The following is a 20,028-nucleotide window of genomic DNA, read 5'->3' as shown; positions in this document are numbered from 1 at the left end:
TGTGACATTTTACACTTTTAAATTAATCGAATTAAAATTGAAAGCATCAACTGATGCTTAAATATTGCTAATATTTTATCTCAAAGAGAGGAAATAGTTTTCTTTTAAACAAATCTTCTCTTTAAAAAAGTATTAATAAATTTTCGTAGCAAACACGAATAAAATAAAGTTTTAGATACGGAGCACAAAATACAATGTTATATTAATCGTATTTTGAACATAGTGTATATATATATATATATATTATCACTATCTAAACACAACTACATATATATAGATACATTATAATTTGAAGTGCGCACGGACATAGACCATCTAGTATATTCACAAAATAGGGAAAAATATCTTTGATCCCTTAAAGCGGATAACGAATGAGTCATGTACTTTTCCTTTAAAAGTTAACTGTTATGAACAGGTCTTATTTTTGCACATTAATGTTTAAGTTAGGATATTATGCACACAACTCAAGAAGGTAGAACAAAAATCCACAAGCCATAATACCTATCACATATGCAATTTTAATATTCAAAATTTCAAAAGTAAGGTCATTTACTAAAAGTTAATGTATATTTCCTTGCAAGGGATATTTTGTGTATATTTCCTTAGCAAAGGATTTTTTGTCATATTTATAAGTGATTTTATTCCTTTAATATGTGGGGTAGAGAATTTAAAATCCATTACTTATTTGTGGTTGGTTTGGTTGAATTTTTTTTTACAAACATTAGTATTGGCTTTTCTCGTGCTTGATTGTTGAAGAAGACAGTGAGATTTAGATTTTTTTTTTTTTGACGGTTTATGTTGAATCTAACCATTTAAAATTGTTGAGATTGGTATTAGAATGCTGGATATCAAATTGAGATAGTTATGTAAGTGTCCTATGTTAACTTTCAATTTTCATATTACTAGCATAAAAGATAAAATATCAATTGTAGCACAATAAGATACACATTAATAGCATATTCAATCAAAATCGTAACTCCCATCAACTTCTACCCAATCTCATTAAAAAGGGATACTAGTTAATACTTCCTAATATTAAGCAACAATAAATGGAAAGAGGATATTTCCATCCTGAATTAACACCTCTAGAAATGTAGCAAGCCAAATCGAGATTCTTATACGTTGGTTAAAGCTTTAAACCTAGATATATTATTGATATAAAGTTATATTTTAATTGTATATAAACTAAATGGCATCAAAAGTGCACTGGATAGTAACTGTATCTGATGCTGAGTATGCCATAAATATACATCAAATGGATATATTACAACAAATGTATAATGAATAATATAATATTGCGGAATAATATCTTGATATTATTTGGTAGCATATTTGTAGGGAGATAATTACCATATATTAGTTAGTTTCCTTGTTTCACTAATTACCATACATTAGTTAGTTTCCTTGTTTCACTAGGATCTTAGTTTTCTTGTTTCACTAGGGTTCAAGATTGTATCCTATATATATTCTCTCTTGGTGAGTGAATGGAACAAGTCAAGATTGTATAGTTTCTACATGGTATCAGAGCCACACGGTTTTTTCTTCTCTTCATCGTAAATTTCCATGGCCGGTGACGCCGTACCTCCTCCACCACCACCCAAAATTGAGTCTAATTCTCCCTATTTTCTCGATCCTCAAGACCAACCCGGGGACTATATCACGCCTACTCGTTTCAAGGGCGACAATTTTGATGAATGGGCAGCCGACATACAAACGGCGTTGGAGGCATGACATAAATTTGAGTTCTTGGACGGCGCTATCACTGAACCGCAGCCTCCTTGTACAAAGTCCGATTGGACTGCAATTAACGCAATGTTAATCTCTTGGATCACAAATACCATTGATGTTGATGTCAAATCTTCCTTGTCAAAATTTAAGGAGGTCAAACCCTTTTAGGATCACCTTAAAATGAGGTTCGCGCAAACTAATGGACCACGAGTTCAACAACTTCGGTCTTCCCTGGCTAAATGTGAACAGACCAAAACCATGTCAGTGTCCGTATATTACGGAAAATTACATGCTCTATGGCAAGAATTGGATCATCATGAGCCCCTGATTTCTTGTACTTGTTGCTCCGTCACACGTTTCAACATCTTCACAATTGGCAGACATTTTTACCAAAGCTCTCGGCAAAACTCAGTTTGACTTCTTGCTTTCCAAGTTGGGCATTTTTGATTCCCATGCTCCAACTTGAGGGGGGGTATTGCAGAATAATATCTTGATATTATTTGGTAGCATATTTGTAGGGAGATAATTACCATATATTAGTTAGTTTCCTTATTTCACTAATTACCATATATTAGTTAGTTTCCTTGTTTCACTAGGATCTTAGTTTTCTTGTTTCACTAGGATCTTAGTTTCCTTGTTTCGCTAGGGTTCAAGATTGTATCCTATATATATTCTCTCTTGGTGAATGAATGGAACAAGTCAAGATTGTATAATTTCTACCATGAAAACACCCATATTTTGTTTGGCACCAAAAAATTACGATGAAATTTATGAAAAAATGTTATCTTAACCTTGACTGGTTTTTGGATCTCCTATTGTTTACTATTAATTATCTTATTTTATGGCAAATTTAGATGAATTTTTGTTTTCCGTTCTAATTCTGATGGGTCTAGAGATGGGGAAGAAAGGAGAAGGGATGGGGTGGGGGAGCTCATATTTTTATCTAATTTTAAATGCTGTTTTTTTTTTAAAAAAAATTATATTAATATTTTTAAAATTATTTTGTTGATATAATATTTAAGTACTATGTCATTTAAATTTTATATGTAAACATTTAAAATAAAAATAAATTATATATGTTCAGATGTTGGAAAACAAACAGTCTTAATCATTCTGTGTTCAGATCTAGAAATGACATCTTAATCGTTCAGATGTGTATTCAGATTCAGACGTCTTAATCTTAATGAAAATAAATGCAGTCTCATTATCTCTTGTAACTGCCTTCTCATTTTGTTCTATAGATTTTATACTTCCTCACAATGTGAAAATATCTTATAAGCAGCATCCTTCTTTTTTTTACCTTTCTTATTCTTCTTCCTTATTAGTCTCTATTCATTTTTCATCCATGGAATTATATTTGATTCAATATGGTGGAGAATGGGATGCGGAACACACTTACAGGAATTTCGACACGGTGTGTTTTCTCGATATGGAGAGCGATTTTAATGGTATGAGTTCTGAAGTGAATAAGGATCTCAAAGTTGACTCAACTATGGCTACTATCGAATTAAAATATGTTGTGAAAGAGAATTATCCGCCGATGAAGATATACAATGGCTAAACCTTGATTATGTATATGGAACTGAGAAGAAAAAGTTAAAAGTTCATTGATTTTCCTCATTGTGTATCAGTTACTTATAATGCTCAAGGTGGTACAAATTTAAATCCGAATACTATGCAATCTAAATCAAATGTTATCCAAGATATGTCAGTGACTGACAACCTGGAAACTATTGAGTTGATCACTACCGGAAATGGAGAGGACAGTGATGTTGTGATGTTTGCGGAAGATTCCATAATCGACGATAATTTTCATCTAGATGTGAGTGAAGAGCAACTATACAAATATAAAGAGATGCTCAAAATTATGAGGAACAATTATGCCTTTCGAAATGATTTTCAATTCAAGGTCATACGGTCAAGGAAGACAAGGTAAAGTGCAGATTTTCTTATTTTATAAACCAATTATATTATGTATATTACTCCTATAGATTTGTATAACTTTGTTATGTGTAATATAACTTTGTTATGTCTACTTACGTTTTTTTTCCACTAAGAAACCACAAAGAGCATATTATGATTTATGTTTTATTTTATTTTTTAAATTGTACATATATCCAGTAGAAGTTTTTTTAAAAAAATTGTGCATATATCCAGTAGATTTGTGAAATATTTATAGGATATAACTTATATGTGTATTTATTTTATATTCCATCTATATATTATAATTTATGAATAGCTTATGAATACATGTGATGATCATACATTATAAATCATGCATAAACATAGAATGTTAGGGATAAATTAGGTATATTAACTTATTCAGGAAAACAATTCTATTTTATCTGATCAAGAAAAAATGTGATAGTGTAATTAGGGGAGAGAGAGTACAGAACAAGGAAGGATTAAAACTGATCCCTTAAATTAGGGTCATTATAACTGATCCCTTAAATTAAGGTCATTATATTTAATTCCTAAACCACTTTGTTGATTACTACACGTGCACAATACTGTGCTAAAATAATTGTCAATAAATTTGTTATTTTTGAAACAAATCAAAAGTAATACTCCTTCTGTTTCAATTTATATGAACCCATTTGACTGGACACGACATTTAAGAAAGAGGGAAGACTTTTGAAACTTGTGGTTCAAAATAAGCCTTGAAAATTTGTGTGGCTGTAAATCATTCATAAAGTGAATTTGTTTTCAAATTAGGAAAGAGGTCATTCATTTTGGCACGGACTAAAAAGAAAATAGGTTCAAACAATGGCACGGACTAAAAAAAAAATAGGTTCAAACAAATTGAAACAGACAGAGTATCATTTAGTAAAAATTAATTAGTGACCTAAAACGTAGAAATCTCTATCAAATTTGGAATTGATTTGGACCAATTTAGATAAATTTTGAAGCAAAATTGAGTTGGCGAAATTTCTCAGAAACTTTTGATAATTTTGCTAGAAATTGTGATTAATTTGTGTTTCACAGTTACAACATAATCTGTATTAAAGTCTGGTGATTCTAAGAATTATTCCATCAGAAACTCCCAGTGATTTGCCATATTAATTCTAAAGTCATGACACGGTTTATGCTAAACTCCTTATGATTCGTCATGATTTGTGCCTAGCATATTCATTAGAAACTTTTGGTGATCTGCTAGAAGGTCAAAAGTTAAATAGCAAGGTAGTATGACTCTATTTCTGCAAAGGGCAAAGCACCATATACCCTAGATTGGGCCAAGGGATTGCCATATACAATGTCCAACGATAAAGCCCGGCTAAATTACCGTACGCGACGTATGGGTTCATTCACGTTTGAATTTGGGTCAAACTTCATTTGAGCCCAACAATATATTGTCTCTTATCTTGTGAATTGTGATGTAACCAAGTAAAATCCTAGTTTTTTTTTTTCGCCTTGTTACTTTAATTTAAGTAAAACTTACATGAACAACTACCTTTTATAAGCTCCCAACACTATATAACTACAAGTTTGCAATTTATAAATCGTAGCTACCTTTTATGTGGTTTCGGCGGTATTTCCGTGTTTTTAAATACAGGAAAATACATGTATCATAAAAATAGAGTGGAGTAAATCTTTTAAATACACGAAGGAGTTTCGGCTGTATTTTCGTGTTTCTAAATATAGGGAAATACATGTATCATAAAAACCGAGTGGAGTAAATCCTTTAAATACACGAAGGAGTGTGTATTTCATTGTATTTATATACTAATAATCCTTTTGATTTGGCTGTATTTAAATGTATTCGAGTTCAGACCAGTAAAGTCGCCGCCTGACATCGCATCAGTTGAATGCATTTGACTGTATTTGAATGTATTTACACTAAAAAAATGACGAAAATTAAGAATACAGTCAAATCTGGTCATAACTCCAGTGAACATACAAAATACACTGTATTTAAAAAAGGAAGAATACAATAACACCGGTTGGATCTCCGATGAAATATAACATACTACTGTATTTACACTCAAAAAAATGAAAAATACATTTAAATCCTATTAAAGGACCAGATCTGGCCATGGCGGCCAGGATTCTCGCTGCCATTTCCGGCGTGAATAGGATCAGATCTTAGAAAGATAGAAGAGAGTCGTTGCTCGCCGGTAGAGTGGCGGTGGCGGTGGCTGTTGCTTCGTTTTCCGGCAGAGAGTTGGAATTTTCAATCTGGCGGTGAAGAAGATGGAGGAGGATTCTCGCCGTCTCCGTTTTGCCATTGATGCGGCTGCACCTCCGTACAAAATTACCGCTGCCGCGGCTGGCAATGGCGCGGTTGTGGTGGTAGCCGTTTGTGTAACCGTCTTCTATTGGTTGGAACTTTTTTTTTTCTTTTTTTGAGTCTCAAACTGTAGGAGTAACATTAAGAATGACAGAAAGAGAATGGAGAAGGCCTTATAGGCATGGAAGATGTATTTTAAGGGTGTAGCTTCGGATGGAAAATATAGCTACGAATGGTAATAAATATAAAGTGTAGCTATTATCCATAAATAACTCTAATGCCAAGTAAATTTTCCTTAATTTCGTACCTAAGTTATAGCTGGTTATCATATGGAATGAACACGTTCTTATTGTCTCTCATATGGCTATTTTGTACAACATAGCAAATCGGGTCAAGCTTTCAAGCTTTTTCTTTCTTGCTAAGTATATTCGGAGTCTCTTTTGTCAGGGAATATGCACTTTGCAGTTGTAATGATAATAGACATTTAAGTTTTATTGAATTTAAATTCATAAATAATTTAGACTATATTTTAAATTTTAAATATATTAATCTAAATAAATATTTTGAGTTAATATAATTGGATTAATTAGTTAAGTCCAATAAATATAGATCTAATTAATAGTCCAATTTTGTTGAACAAGTTATTTATTTGAGTTTCAAATGATGACATCACTTTGTTAATCTCAAGATATCATTTTATCATAGAGGCCTAGATTGGTGGAGTGTTGTAGAAGACGTGACATGCCCAGTCAAATTGAAGAGTCAGTATACATATACAAATAACATATTCTGGCCAATCAAAATGCAATCTTGTTGCTCCTTCATTAAGTAACAACTTTTGCCTTATCTATATTAACGGCTAAACACTTATTTTGATTATTATGATGGTGAAGATAATTAAAATCCAGTAAAAAAAATTGGTTTCTCTTTTTCTTGTTACACCAAATAGACATTCTATGTACAAGCTTATGTTACAGTCTATCAAGGTCTTCCAGCGAGACTCCGAAATTGAAACACACGGACACTATAGTATTCGTAGGGCGGCAGCAGACAGCCAGAACATTGCATATCTTAAGTCAATAAAGATGCTAAATCTCCCTTTGGATAGAAGATTTGGTTAAAACAGCACTTTGGAACAGTGGCGGAGTCAGGATTTTTCACTAGGGGTTCAAAAATATAAAAGAGTAAGAAATGAGGAAGCCAACGGCGTTCAACATCTACTATTTATACATAAAAAATAATTTTAACCTTATATATACATGATAATTTTTTGCCTAAGAGAATTCGGATGAACACCCTGGCCATCACTTGGCTCCGCCACTGCTTTGGATAGGCAATTATACACAAAAGAGGAATGTGTGGAAGAGAAGAGATTAGCTAAAGGAAGATGTGTACTAGCCACATTGTCCATTTACGACCACAATTACTTGCAGCTTTTTATCTTTGAAAGTGCTAGACAATTCTTATCCCTTCTGTCATTTTCAAACAAATAATAATCTTGTACCTACTGTAGCCTAGAAATTTAACTAAGATGGCTCTATATATAGATGCTTAAATTTTACTATTGAATTGAATCAATACAAACTTCGCGTGATCTTAAAATTTAAGAAATATCGGCCCGGATCAACATTGACTATTAAAATCTAATATTGTATGTACAATTAACCAAAAATTCAAGTTTATCTGGTCAAGTCGTTTGATTGACATTTACAAAATGAGCCTATTTCATTAGTCCAAACGCTATTTTGATATCGTGTGTAATTTTACGTGGCAAGCCAAGTTAAACTCAAGATCAATAAAATCATGCTATATATGTTTCAGGTGATGTGATTATGTCAAATAAGTATTACCCTTTGATGTCTTCCAAATGCTTAAGTGATATTATTATCTTGATTAATAAGATATATACCATTGGTATAATTGGCCTAACATTACTTTGATTAGACCGATGGTTACGAGAGCTAATCAAATCGAGTGAAAAGGTTTGTTTGTAACCACACAAAATAATTCCAGACTCCTAATAAAGCCAAAGGACATCATTAATTGATAAAGAAGCAATTATTGAGGTCAAGATACAAAAAAATTGAAGCAGTGGGTGGAATAATGGAATAACACAAAATCATTCCAAACTCCTAACCCCTTGTAATCTAAGTAATTGACACTGTATATTTCTACTAGTACTAGTAATAGTTTTCGTCATGTAATTTCATCACCAAAACACAACAGGAAAAAGGGATAAAAAATGAGTGCGCTATTAACTCATCATGTGTCAATCGATTAAAGAGTAAAAAACTGGAAATGCCAAGACCCCAAGTTCAACGATTATACATGATTTTGTTAAAATAGAAATCCAGCATTCACCCTAAAAATTTGAAAAAAAACCTTGAAAATAAAGCAGCTAGCGGACATAATTAGCACGTGCCAACAGAAAAACATCACTAACAGTAGTTGCTTGCTAGCTAGCTAGCAGTAGCACCTTGACCCACAAATTGATTTAATCTCTGTGAGATTTTTGCAGCTCCGTATCCTGATGAAGTTGAACATTCTCCCACCTTAACCATTACCAAACAAACACATCTACATCACTATACATCAATCAACAAACAAGGCTCACGTTTGGCAATAAAAAAATGAGTTTGGACATGTAATTTTTATTTGGAATAAATTTAAAATTATGTGAGTGGAAGTTAAATTCCTCCCCAAAACCCGACTGAGTAGCTTTTGAAAATTGAAAGTATTTAAAAATAAATTTTCAAAATCTAATAAAATTTGATGGCCAAACATATATTTAAAGATAAATTTTAAAAATCTGATCCAAAATTTATGACAAATGCTAGCTAAATATACTTTGGCTTGACTCAGAATTTAGACGTTGGGTTTTGAATTGAAAGATTGTGTTGTGAATTGTGTATTTAATTAATTTTAGGATCAACTTCATACATTGTCACTTAATTTTTAATTTATTGCATTAAATTAATTAAAATAAATTAAATGTGATTTCTAGTAAAAGGTAAATGACTTTTTTGTTACAAAAACTAGCATAGAGATTTTCTATGATGCTTGAGCAAAGCTGAATAATATTTGGTTTACAAAAAATATTTAGTGATTTTAGTGCAATAACATAAAAGTTGAGTTGACAATCTATGAAACCAACCCTTAATTTTGTATATACTCGTCTTTCTCAAGCGTGTGCAACTCGATCACATAAGATATTGAATCTGAAAGTACTGGATTCCGCTAACTATTGTCTGATCAAAGTAAAAAACAGGAAGGAAAAAAGTGGGGTGCAAATTAAAGTGCAAAGAGAGCCAAGATATCGATGGAAATGGGTAGTACCTTAGAATGTATGGAATGGAAGATGGTGTCACCAACGACAGTATAACTAGCATTTATAATTTCTACGCCTTCTTCACGTAGCATATGGATTATATCATTGAACATGAAGTGACAATCTGAACTAGTAATTAGAACAACTTTTAGAGCTGACTCCACATTATGGATCTCAATATGTGGCAATGGCAAACTTTCCATTCTCCCAGTACTGCTTGTCCTTGTACTTGAATTTACACCTGCTGTTAACTTCTCTTTTTTCTGTCTCATTCTTTCCAAATCTATTTGCAATTTCTTAATGTAATTGGCTGCTTCTTCCAGTTGATCTGGCAGTGACAAAAATTCCTGCAAAGCTCAAATAATTAACTACCTATTTGGCCATGAAATTTTTTTACTTTTTCCTGGAAAACATTTTCACTTTATTTGAAAATCAATGTTTGGCCATAAAAATTCCAAATACAACTTAAAGTTGTATTTGAAATTTGAAAAACACCCAAAAAAAAATTTTCACTTTTTTTTCACTTTCAATACAATCAAACAACCAAATATTCGTTGCAAAAACTATAACCTAACACAACTCCATCTTCAACTCCTACTTCAACTCCAACTCCAACTCCCAAATACCAAACAAAGTTGGTTTTCATGGCCAAACGCCTACTTAAGATTTTGTTAGTGCTAGTGTTAGTAGCAGATAAACAGAGACGCCGTTAAGAGGTGTCATCCGTCACTCTAATGTGTAAATAACAATCAGAAAAGAATGTGCATACATACAATAAACTGACAACCGTATGAAAATAATGCCTAGTAATCCTTTTCGTAAGTTTTTCGAAAATAATGCCTGTGCAAGTGCAGTTTCATACATTTCATTTTATATTGAAAAGGAAAACACTTACAAAGATTTATCATTTTAATTTTGACAATTGGACTTGTTTTAATAATTAATATGACGAAGATGTCTACTAGATCTCAATTTATGATCTCGAACATGCGCCAATCAGATTGATTTGTGGGAATATAGGAGGTAAATGAAGAGAATAATTAATTAAGAGAAGATAAACACAGAAGAACAATAAATTAGAGGAGAAATAATAAGAACCTTAGAATGCTGATCATGATGGACAAGTGAATTGAGCTTCAAATAGAGATCTTTCATTTGATTTCTTCTGTTTTTCTCTATTGTCTTTCTGTCAGCTTTACATGTTGACGAACTAGGGTTGTTATACTGCTGCTCCATAATATATGTATATACCTCTCCAACAGTCTTGGAATATAACAAGATCTTAATCCCTTTATATACTAAACAGAAGGAGTTAATTCTAGCTACTATAAATAATTATTGGAGATCTGAAACTAAGAGGAACCTAAGTTGAGCACTAATAAATGAAAGTGAAAGGCAATAACTGCAGGAGAACAGTAGTAGAACAACATTATGATTATGTAAAGATGAAAAGGAAGACAAAATGGTATATGTAGGGCTTTCCCTGTTGTCTTTTTGGTCCCACATGGAACTATTTGTGACCATTTCTTCTGCATAAATGGGAAAGCATCCAACACACTGCCAATATCTGCCTGATTGTGAAATTGGCTTCATGTTACATGATTTATTTCTACATTTTAACAATATTTTAAGTTTACCAAAACATAATAAAGGGGAATTTAAAATTCCTTTTGTCTATTATATATTGTACGAGTAATTAAAGACTTCTAAGTCAACTGAGAAAGAATGTGAGACAACCGTCTTTCTAAGTCAACCATTTTTCATTAAATTGGAATTCATGAAGTCACTCATTTTTATTGTTGTATCATCATACTGCAGTACGTCGATTGGTTTATGTCTTTGATCATGACCCACTTCCCAGTGCTACATAGGATATAGCCCATATCCTAACAAATTCCTCTATTTCTTTTTTATCCATGTGGTTTTGTGATTGTAATGACCTAGTCCACTAGTGATAGTGTCCACTTTGGATCTAGGCCCCCACGATTTTAAAACACGTCATTAGGGTGTAAAGCCTGTTTACTTATATATCTAGCATCTCTCTTGTGTTTTGTCGATGTGGACTTTTCTTCTAAGCTAGGGTGTCACATACACCCCTTCTTATGGACTCAGCGTCCTCACTGAGGTTTGCCCCACCGTACGGGATTTACCTAGACTCAGCACGGAGGTTTGCCCCGCCTACCCAGGATTTGCCTAAACTCATTGAACCGTGACCCACCATCGACATTTTTGACACAAGAGTGGCTCTGATACCATCTGTAACAGCTCAACCCGCTAGTGATATTGTCCGATTTGGACCTAGGCCTGCACTGCTTTAAAACACGTCACTAGGGTGTAAGGCCTGTTTACTTATATACTCAGCATCTCTCTTGTGTTTTGCCAATGTGGGATTTCCCTCCTAAACTAGGGTGTCACAGTGATTTGAGTTAATATCAAGTTGCTTTCTACATAAGAATAACGTGGAGTTTAAATTGGATATTTTTTGCTTATTTACATCACGGGGTCATTCTTAGATTTTGTAGCAGGTAAAATATCTTATTTCAAAATTTCAAATCTCACGTTCTAGGGAGGCTTATTTGTTGGCATTTGCAAGAGTATGTTTTGATAATTGACAAAGTGAATGACAAAGGTGAATAAACCAGGTCAATGAACATGTTCAATCTCAGTAATAGAGGTGAGACAAAATGAATAAACTAGGTCTGTGAATATGTTTCAGCTCATAGCCTGCTGCGAGTGTAACTCTTGAATTAAGAGATAAGGACCTGGCGGACAACTTACAGGATTTCTTGCCATAATTATCCAGGATATGCTTCAGACTCCTAAAGGGATATTGAAGCCGCATGACACGCAAGAAACCTAAGTGAACTCAAATCCTAATTCTTTTATTGGCCTCATCGTGTAGGATCTGTGTTTAGCCGACTTGTTGCGCAGCAAAAACCTTATATATCCAAGTCCTCTCTTGAAGAATCTCAGGCACTCACATAGAGAGAAAAATAGAACTTGAGCGAATACAGTTATGTTTTACAGTCTTTAAGTCTAGAATCTTATATTAGGATTGTTTTATCGAGTTGTACGTTTACCAACTTTCATCGAAGCAATTGTCATAGGTACAAAACGTTTGTCATATTCAGCTTCAAGTTGAGGGCAACTTGAAGTAAGCTAATACTTTATGGAGATTGTTCAGACAGGAGTTATAGATAGTTTCTAGGTTACAAAGTTTGTAATCTAAAATTGCAAAGGCTGACAATTGTTTTGGAGTTTTGGGAAAAATCCTGCAGAGGTGTAGGTTGTGGTTTTTTTTTCACCCTTGTGAGTCGGGTGATTTCCACGTAAAAATACCGTGTCCTTACTTTCTTGTTCGTTATTATTCCGCAAACTTAACTTGGAACATGTAGAGTAACTTAGTCTATCTTATAAGCGAAAATCTGGTATAACTTAGGATAGATAACTAGTCGTGCAAAATATCATCATCTAATAATAGTAAATGCAGAAAACTTACCTGTGTGGTCTTATTTTTGGTCCAAATTTAAACGTATGTCTTTTGGATCTCGAGGAAATAAATAAAAGCGGAGGGTCGCAAGGTGAAAGCAACAAGTATTTCATCAATCACGTGTTTTTATAACCTAAGGTGTGAACAAAAGAAATACTAATGTACAACCATTTTCTCCGTCTCTAGAAAAGGAGTGAACATCAAGTACTACACCCAGTCACATGATTAAGCTGACGTCTAATTCATGATGGAAATTAATAATTCACGTTTGCTTTTAGCTTAGTATTTTGGAGGTTTCACGAATTTGCAACGTCCAATTACTATTTGATCCTAGTTTTTCTCGCCTATAGTTCCACATCTGTTTGTTCATTTCGTTGTTATTTCGCTTCTTGCACTATTTGAATCTTTGATGAAAGCTCCTTTTCTTTTTTCTTCTTAAAACAATAGTAACTATTAGTAAAAATGTTATGTTATAGTACTAGTTAATTGAAATATATTCTCAACTTACGTTACACAATTTTGATATATTTATATGATATGGTATAAACATCACGCGTTGACTTTAAGCCTTTTAATTTTCACCATTCCCTCATGGAGATGCAGAGTTCAAATTGCGTGAAGGTCTTCCTTTTTTTTTTTTCTTATTCACGGACCCCATTTTACCGTCCTTCTCCTCAACACGAATTCTATATAAGTATATAATAGACTATAATTATATGAATTGGTGATCTCACCATGATTACGCAATGGATCTCCCGAAATGCACGTAAGACACTTGCAGTCTGCTGATATCATCAACCACTACGCAATGGATCTCAAAAAGTTTAAGACACTTGTGGGGTAAAATAATGTGAACAAGATCTAAATTTCTACGACTACTCAATCAAGAAATGTCCGAAATAGTAGTAATTAATAAGGTTGTTAAACAGATAAAGTTAAAGGAGCACATAAAGAATTCAGACATCATCACTCAGCAAGGAAATGTGACACACCCAAAATTATCGCTGAGACCCTAGCTATAAGGTCAAACTAAATCAAACAATAGCTTCTATAGTTATATATACTACTCCCTCTATCCCAATTTATGCGACAATTTTCACTTTTCAAGATTCAAATCCTTAATTTTGACAAGAGATGTTCACGAGGAAAACTAAAATAAAAGACTAAAAGGCAGGGCTGCAAAACGAGCAAAGAGTTCTGCTTTCATTTCCTTGTTGAGATTGAAATCAAGATAAAGGGTTAGGTATAATACCTTATTACTCATGACTACTTGGTAAAGGATGACAATATGATATAAATCAGAAATAGACTGTTGCAATAGTTTTGGGAGTGATTAAAAGTTTAAAAATACCTTTTTGCAAGACACAATTTATTATGAAAATGTGTTACCCATTCTTTAAAGGATACACTTATTCATTGTGAAAATGTGTCATCCAATCTTAAGAGGTACATCTATTCATGAAGAGGTGTGTTTCACTTTCTATAAATACAATCCTATTGCAGATTTTTTTTGTTTTTGTTTTTTGATTGCAGATCTAGATCTTTAGGCTCTATATAATTTCATTCTCTTCAAGAGTCTTGTTTTTTCTCCGTATTCTGAGTTCCTAGAAAAGCAGTCGAGAGATTAAAGGGGTTCTTCGGAATTTCTATGTGAGTTGCACATTAGAAGATTCCTGAGTGGTTCATTGTATCTTTGAAGTATAATGTCACTTTGTTGTTTGCACCGGGATAGCGACGGAACACTAGAAGAAAGAAGACATTTGCCAACAATTTTTTTTGTTGTTGTCATAGTATTGACTATGGTTGCCAAAAGTAGGGGTGGGCATGACACGGTATTTGAAACTTCTGTTCGGTAATTTTGATTTTCGATATTTAAAAATACCATACCATTACGGTATTCTAAAGTTCAGTTTCGGTATTTTACGGTACGGTAATTCGGTAACCATAGTTTATTCGACTTCGACTTACATATACATATAATAGAGAATTATGAATTTGGCTATCAAGAAACGTCTCACTTATATCATACTAACATCTTTACACACGTAAAAATATTCAAAAGAAAGTACAAGCAATACCCTTCATTATTCAATCACACAAAAAAGACATTTCAATCAAGATATATAATACTTCGGTAAACAAAAAGGGCATTTTAATCAATTGGGCATTTCAATCAATTATATCATACTAACACTTTACACATGTAAAAATATTCAAAAGAAAGTACAAGTAATTCTAACGCCTAAGCAATTAGTTTGTACTAATACTAATTATGTATTTGTTAGTATTGTAATAATATATATAAACTGTATATATAACTATATGGAGTACTTCAGTATGGTATTCGGTATTTTGGTATTTTCTTTATAAATACCGAATACGGTACCAAATACCATAATACTGAAACCGCGGTATCAAAAATTTTGCTTTCGGTATGGTAATTGGTATCTACCGTACCGTGCCCATCCCTAGCAAAAAGTACTTTTGGCAACAACTTTTTTTTTTGTTGCATAAACTTTTCCTATCTGCTGTTATTGCAACGGCGTGCAACAACTTTTTTGTTATTACCAAAAGTACTTTTCGCAACAATAGTCAATACTATGACAACAAAAGTAAATTGTTTGGTAACAAAAAAAGTTCATTTTTAAAAGTTCCATCATATATGCCAATAATAAAACTAAATTGTTGCTAAATATTGAATTTTGTCAACAATCTTATTATTTTTTGCCAAAGAATTGTTGTCATTTCTGTACTTTCTTGTAGTGGAAATTTATTATGAAAATAGCGCCATCTATAGCGTGCCTTTAAATCGAGTTTTCCAATTTTAACTCTGTCTTTATCTTTATTGTTATTATTATATTTTATTTGTTCTTTCTTAAAGTGATATCTCTAATGTATTTCCGATAGAGACTACCCAAGTGCCCCACCCAGAGCTGCATGTGCACCGTGCACCGTTTCGAACAAGTATGTAAAGACAAACACATTTTTTCATTTGTTTACCAAGTAGAAATATAAAAATCTTTCGTTGTCAGTATATATATACTAACTTAAATGCTTTTCCCCCGAGATGTTAGAAGAAAGAGGAAATATCAACACAACTACGAACATGGTCAAGGATAAATCAACGTCTGTTTTTTTTCGTGCCTTCCTTGAAGAATATGCAATAGTTGTTGTCTTACTCACCAAATGTAATGCTATAGTATAAAACCCCACAACAAATGATGGTCGTAGTTTGTTAATTCAAAGTGTTTTTCTTTTTCCGAGTTTAATTTTAGTTGCGTCCGAGTGATAAGGATACACAACCACATATTTAATCGAAATTAATTTTATGTAATTGAAGCAGCAAGAATTTATGAGGGAACTCTGAGACCTCCCTCATACAAGGAAAGTACGAAAGAAACAAAGCGAATTGTTGTGAGAAAATATATAGCTGAAATTTAATTCTTTTTCAGCTGACTTAGTAAGTTTAAAATACCCTATAATATGAATTGCTTTCACACTAGCTAAGGTATTTTTCTTTTCGTCATATTTTAGTAAACTTAAAATATTTGTAAAACGTAGACGAATCATACAACATATTAACAGCTGGCGGCCTATTTCCTGGAGCAGTCTTGTTTCCTCGTTACTGCAGAATCAAGAGTCAAAAATAGTCCCATATTGGACCCATAAAAAGTAAAGGCCTACATGTTCTCTCATGAAAACACAAACTTTTTCTGCAGTCATTGCCTTTTCCCTCTCATTTAATCTAATATTACTCGATTTATACATCTTCTGTTATAGTAATCAGTAGTGAGGTCTTTATTTTCAAGTTAATTGAAGAGGTATATTGATGGAGCAACAGTGTAACAACCCTAGTTCCTCATCTTGTAAAGTTGATAGAAAGACAACTGAGAAAAACAGAAGAAATCAAATGAAAGATCTCTACTTGAAGCTCAATTCTCTTGTTCCCCATCATCAGTATTCTAAGGTTCTTTTCTTTATCCTTTTAGTTTACTTAATTTTCTCCAATAATTTTTTAATCCTTTTAGTTTACTTATCTCCAACAATAATATTTCTCTCTTCTATTTTATGCATGTCATCATTCAGTCTCCGGCCCTTCTCAAATAAAATCCGCCCAATTTGTATCATATAGTCAGATCCAGTAGAATCATATATACTCAGATTTTTGTATTGTATAGCAAGACCACAAGTTTCAAAATTCATTTATATTTTCTGAACTCCATGCCCAATCAAATATTGACACCTAAATTGGGATGGATGGAGTAAAAGATAAAATCTTCATTGGTGTTCGCATGTTTGTTACAAAACAAATTATGAAATTGCTTCATTGTAAGCTGTCACAAGTTTTCCCCCTCCCCTCCAACCCCCCAAAAAATGATGTAATTATCTGGGCTTTGCAGGTAGTTTTGTCACTGCCAGATCAACTGGAAGAAGCAGCCGACTACATAAAGAAACTGCAGATAAATTTGGAGAGAACGAGACAGAGAAAAGAAAGCTTAACAGCAGGTGTAAATGCAAGTTCAAGGTCAAGAACGGAACGGTTGCCGTTGCCACATATTGAAATCCAAAGTGTGGATTCAACTCTAAAGGTTGCTCTAATTACTAATTTGGATAATCAGTTGATGTTCAATGATATAATACGTATGCTTCATGAAGAAGGTGTACAAGTCATAAATGCTAGTTATTACAAGTCATCTAATGACACCGTTTTTCATTCCATACATTCAAAGGTAGTATACTATGGCCATTTTTTTTTATATTTCTTCACTTTATATAAATTTCTATTGAGGGGTTGTGGCTTTTAATGTTGGTGATGTGATAGATAGTGTTTGTTTGCTCCATTGTAGATGCAGGGAGAGTGCACACCTGAATATGGAGCTGCAAGAATCTCTGAAAGGTTAAAGAAGTTTGTGGGTGGTGCTAGCTCTCTTGCTAGCAATTGCTAATATGTCTTTCTCATTGAGTTTGCTTGTTTCTTTTCACTTACTTTCTTTAGGCATTATAATTCATGCCAAGTAAGTCCGCTAAGAGAGTAAAACGTTTCCTATCAAGATGTAGTTAATTATTTGTAATTTTCCGAAGGTCTTTTAGTTAAGGAAAAGGGAATGTTGATCATCTCATAATATATATAAGATGGTGATTGAGTAGCTTGTATGTTCGCTCTAGTTTTGCATACTTAATTTGTCATGACCCAACCAGAGGGCCATGACGGGCACCCGGAGCTAACCTACCGAGTACCTCTTAACATGCTTCTCATTATCGTTCTAGGTGGACCATGAAAGATAACTTGTGAATAATATAATCTATAAGGGCATGAATCCACAAAATAATAGCTCATCTATATGATCATCACCAACTATATACACACACACATATTTATACAAGCCAGCAAGGCTTGCCAAAAATGATATACAAAAGTATAAACCGGTAAGGTTATGGAGCATCTACTATACACATATATCTACGAGCCTCTATAAGGAGTCCATAACATCATAAAGATGGGACAGGACCCCGCCGTGCCCAGGTATGTACACAAAAGAATGGTACCACTAGACTGTAGCTCCAAAGCAAATGGAGCGCTCCTGAGAAGTTGCTGATGAATCACCTAAGGATCCGATTCGCCTCCCTGCCTACCTGCGGGCATTAACGCAGTGTCTACAAACAAAAGGACGTTAGTACGAATAATGTACTGAGTATGTAAGGCATGAATAACAACATAACAAAGATATAGAAAGTGGCATGAGATAAGAGAGATAACCTGTACATCTGATTGCCTCTTGAGGCAGATGTCGTGCATGCTTAGCTTTAAAAAAAAAAATTCATACATATATATATATATATATATATATAACGTGCAGCTCGATCCATATATCATATCATCCTGCGTCCGGGGCATCCCGCTTCCAGGGTAACATCATAACCTGCCCATTGCAGTGGTGTGCACATCTACGTGCCTGTCTGACCGACTATAGCGCGGCGCGGTGTGAGAAAATACCTACATATATATAAAGCATGCATGAGAGCCCAAATAAAAGCTATAACTCTATCGGAGTGATGTAAGGTTAGTAAACCTTCGATTATCATTATGGAACTATCATCATGAACATATCTCACCTTGAAAGAACAAAATCATAAGAGGAGATCAACATCAATGAATAAAACCAATAATCATGGAATAAGCTCAATAATATCATGAGAATATCAAGAACTATAAGCTTTGGTATCTTTAGAAATGGAATCATCATCATTATCATCATCATAGAGAACTTTTATCAACAATACCATAAGAATCATAAGCTTTTAGCATTTCTAAAAATAAGGAAATTATGGATATCATGTGAATGGGTTTGTATCAAAAAGATCATGCCGTAAGAAATAAATGGACAGCCTTAACATGCCTTGTCATCCAAGCAATCCAACAATCGAGCTAATTGCAACTAGCACGTCAAACCTATAATAAGGAATGCATATGCAAGCTTAGATGGTGCTAGTATATCACGTATATCCACGATAACTTGATTCTAAAATAAATCGTGCAGTATTTCCCCTTTCTCTCCAGTCACCTCAACATGTACAACAATCCCACGATAACAACAAGAAGCTTACAAAAGTCATTCAATACTCCTTTCACTGTCCATCTAAAGAATACACTCCAAACAGTCCAAAGTATACCAATATACACTTCCTTTCTTTCCAACCAAGGAGTATAATCTCATCAACACATCAACAACATTAGATACTACTCATATTCATGGAAATTAACTTAACAATACAACCACAAGATGCTCAAAATAGTCCTTAAACTCAACATAGCTCCCAACTCATGTTTGGACTTCTCTTCACATTTTTTTTCTTCAATCAAGTTGCATAATTATCAAATAACATCAATAATATCATACCCAAGAAATTACATTCAAACTAGACTCAAATCCCTCAAAAACTTATTTTCAAATTCAATTCATAGCCAACAACACAACACTTTATGACTTTTCCCCATAACTCTTTCCACTTTTAAGACTTGCTAAACCTTCAAATCAACTTAACATAAGAGATAAGATGAAGAATATACCTTGTATTTGAAGAATTTCACTCACACAACTTGCTCCAAGACTTAGAGCCTGTTTGGATAAGCTTTAAAAAAGCAGCTAATTATTTTTTTGGGCTTATTCTAAGCACACAATGGCTTTAAGCTAGCCAGCCAAACACTCAAAAAGCTGAAAACAACTTATAAGCTGTTTTGAGCAACTTATAAGC

At 33.3% G+C, this 20,028-nt stretch overlaps 2 protein-coding genes across 2 annotated transcripts; one reads left to right on the top strand and one right to left on the bottom strand.

Moving 5' to 3' along the window:
- Nucleotides 1-8,124: 8,124 nt before the first annotated feature.
- LOC132622270 (transcription factor bHLH162-like) lies at nucleotides 8,125-10,751 on the bottom strand. Its single transcript, XM_060336848.1, has 3 exons — nucleotides 10,383-10,751; nucleotides 9,293-9,631; nucleotides 8,125-8,508 (listed from the first exon to the last, which is right to left on the bottom strand). The coding sequence occupies exons 1-3, from the start codon at nucleotides 10,518-10,520 to the stop codon at nucleotides 8,416-8,418; spliced, it is 570 nt and encodes a 189-aa protein (XP_060192831.1). The 5' UTR covers nucleotides 10,521-10,751; the 3' UTR covers nucleotides 8,125-8,415.
- Nucleotides 10,752-16,407: 5,656 nt separating this feature from the next.
- Nucleotides 16,408-17,915, top strand: LOC132623123 (transcription factor bHLH162-like). Its single transcript, XM_060337830.1, has 3 exons — nucleotides 16,408-16,741; nucleotides 17,175-17,504; nucleotides 17,622-17,915. Exons 1-3 carry the CDS (start codon nucleotides 16,604-16,606, stop codon nucleotides 17,718-17,720), a joined length of 567 nt encoding a protein of 188 aa, XP_060193813.1. The 5' UTR covers nucleotides 16,408-16,603; the 3' UTR covers nucleotides 17,721-17,915.
- Nucleotides 17,916-20,028: the final 2,113 nt, after the last annotated feature.

The sequence above is a fragment of the Lycium barbarum genome, chromosome 12 (genome assembly GCF_019175385.1).
Source record: "Lycium barbarum isolate Lr01 chromosome 12, ASM1917538v2, whole genome shotgun sequence".
NCBI lineage: Eukaryota > Viridiplantae > Streptophyta > Magnoliopsida > Solanales > Solanaceae > Lycium > Lycium barbarum.
The sequence above is the reverse complement of the archived record's forward strand: the minus strand, read 5'-3'. Positions and strand labels throughout refer to the sequence as shown.

Bases quoted from the DNA above. Each gene is read 5' to 3' on its own strand.
- LOC132623123 (XM_060337830.1), top strand. From the start codon at position 16,604: ATGGAGCAACAGTGTAACAACCCTAGTTCCTCATCTTGTAAAGTTGAT. The intron at 16,742-17,174 runs GTTCTTTTCTTT...TGGGCTTTGCAG, and splicing joins CCCATCATCAGTATTCTAAG to GTAGTTTTGTCACTGCCAGA. The intron at 17,505-17,621 runs GTAGTATACTAT...GCTCCATTGTAG, and splicing joins TTCATTCCATACATTCAAAG to ATGCAGGGAGAGTGCACACC.
- LOC132622270 (XM_060336848.1), bottom strand. From the start codon at position 10,520: ATGGAGCAGCAGTATAACAACCCTAGTTCGTCAACATGTAAAGCTGAC. The intron at 9,632-10,382 runs GTTCTTATTATT...TGAGCTTTGCAG, and splicing joins ATCATGATCAGCATTCTAAG to GAATTTTTGTCACTGCCAGA. The intron at 8,509-9,292 runs GTACTACCCATT...GTAATGGTTAAG, and splicing joins TCCATTCCATACATTCTAAG to GTGGGAGAATGTTCAACTTC.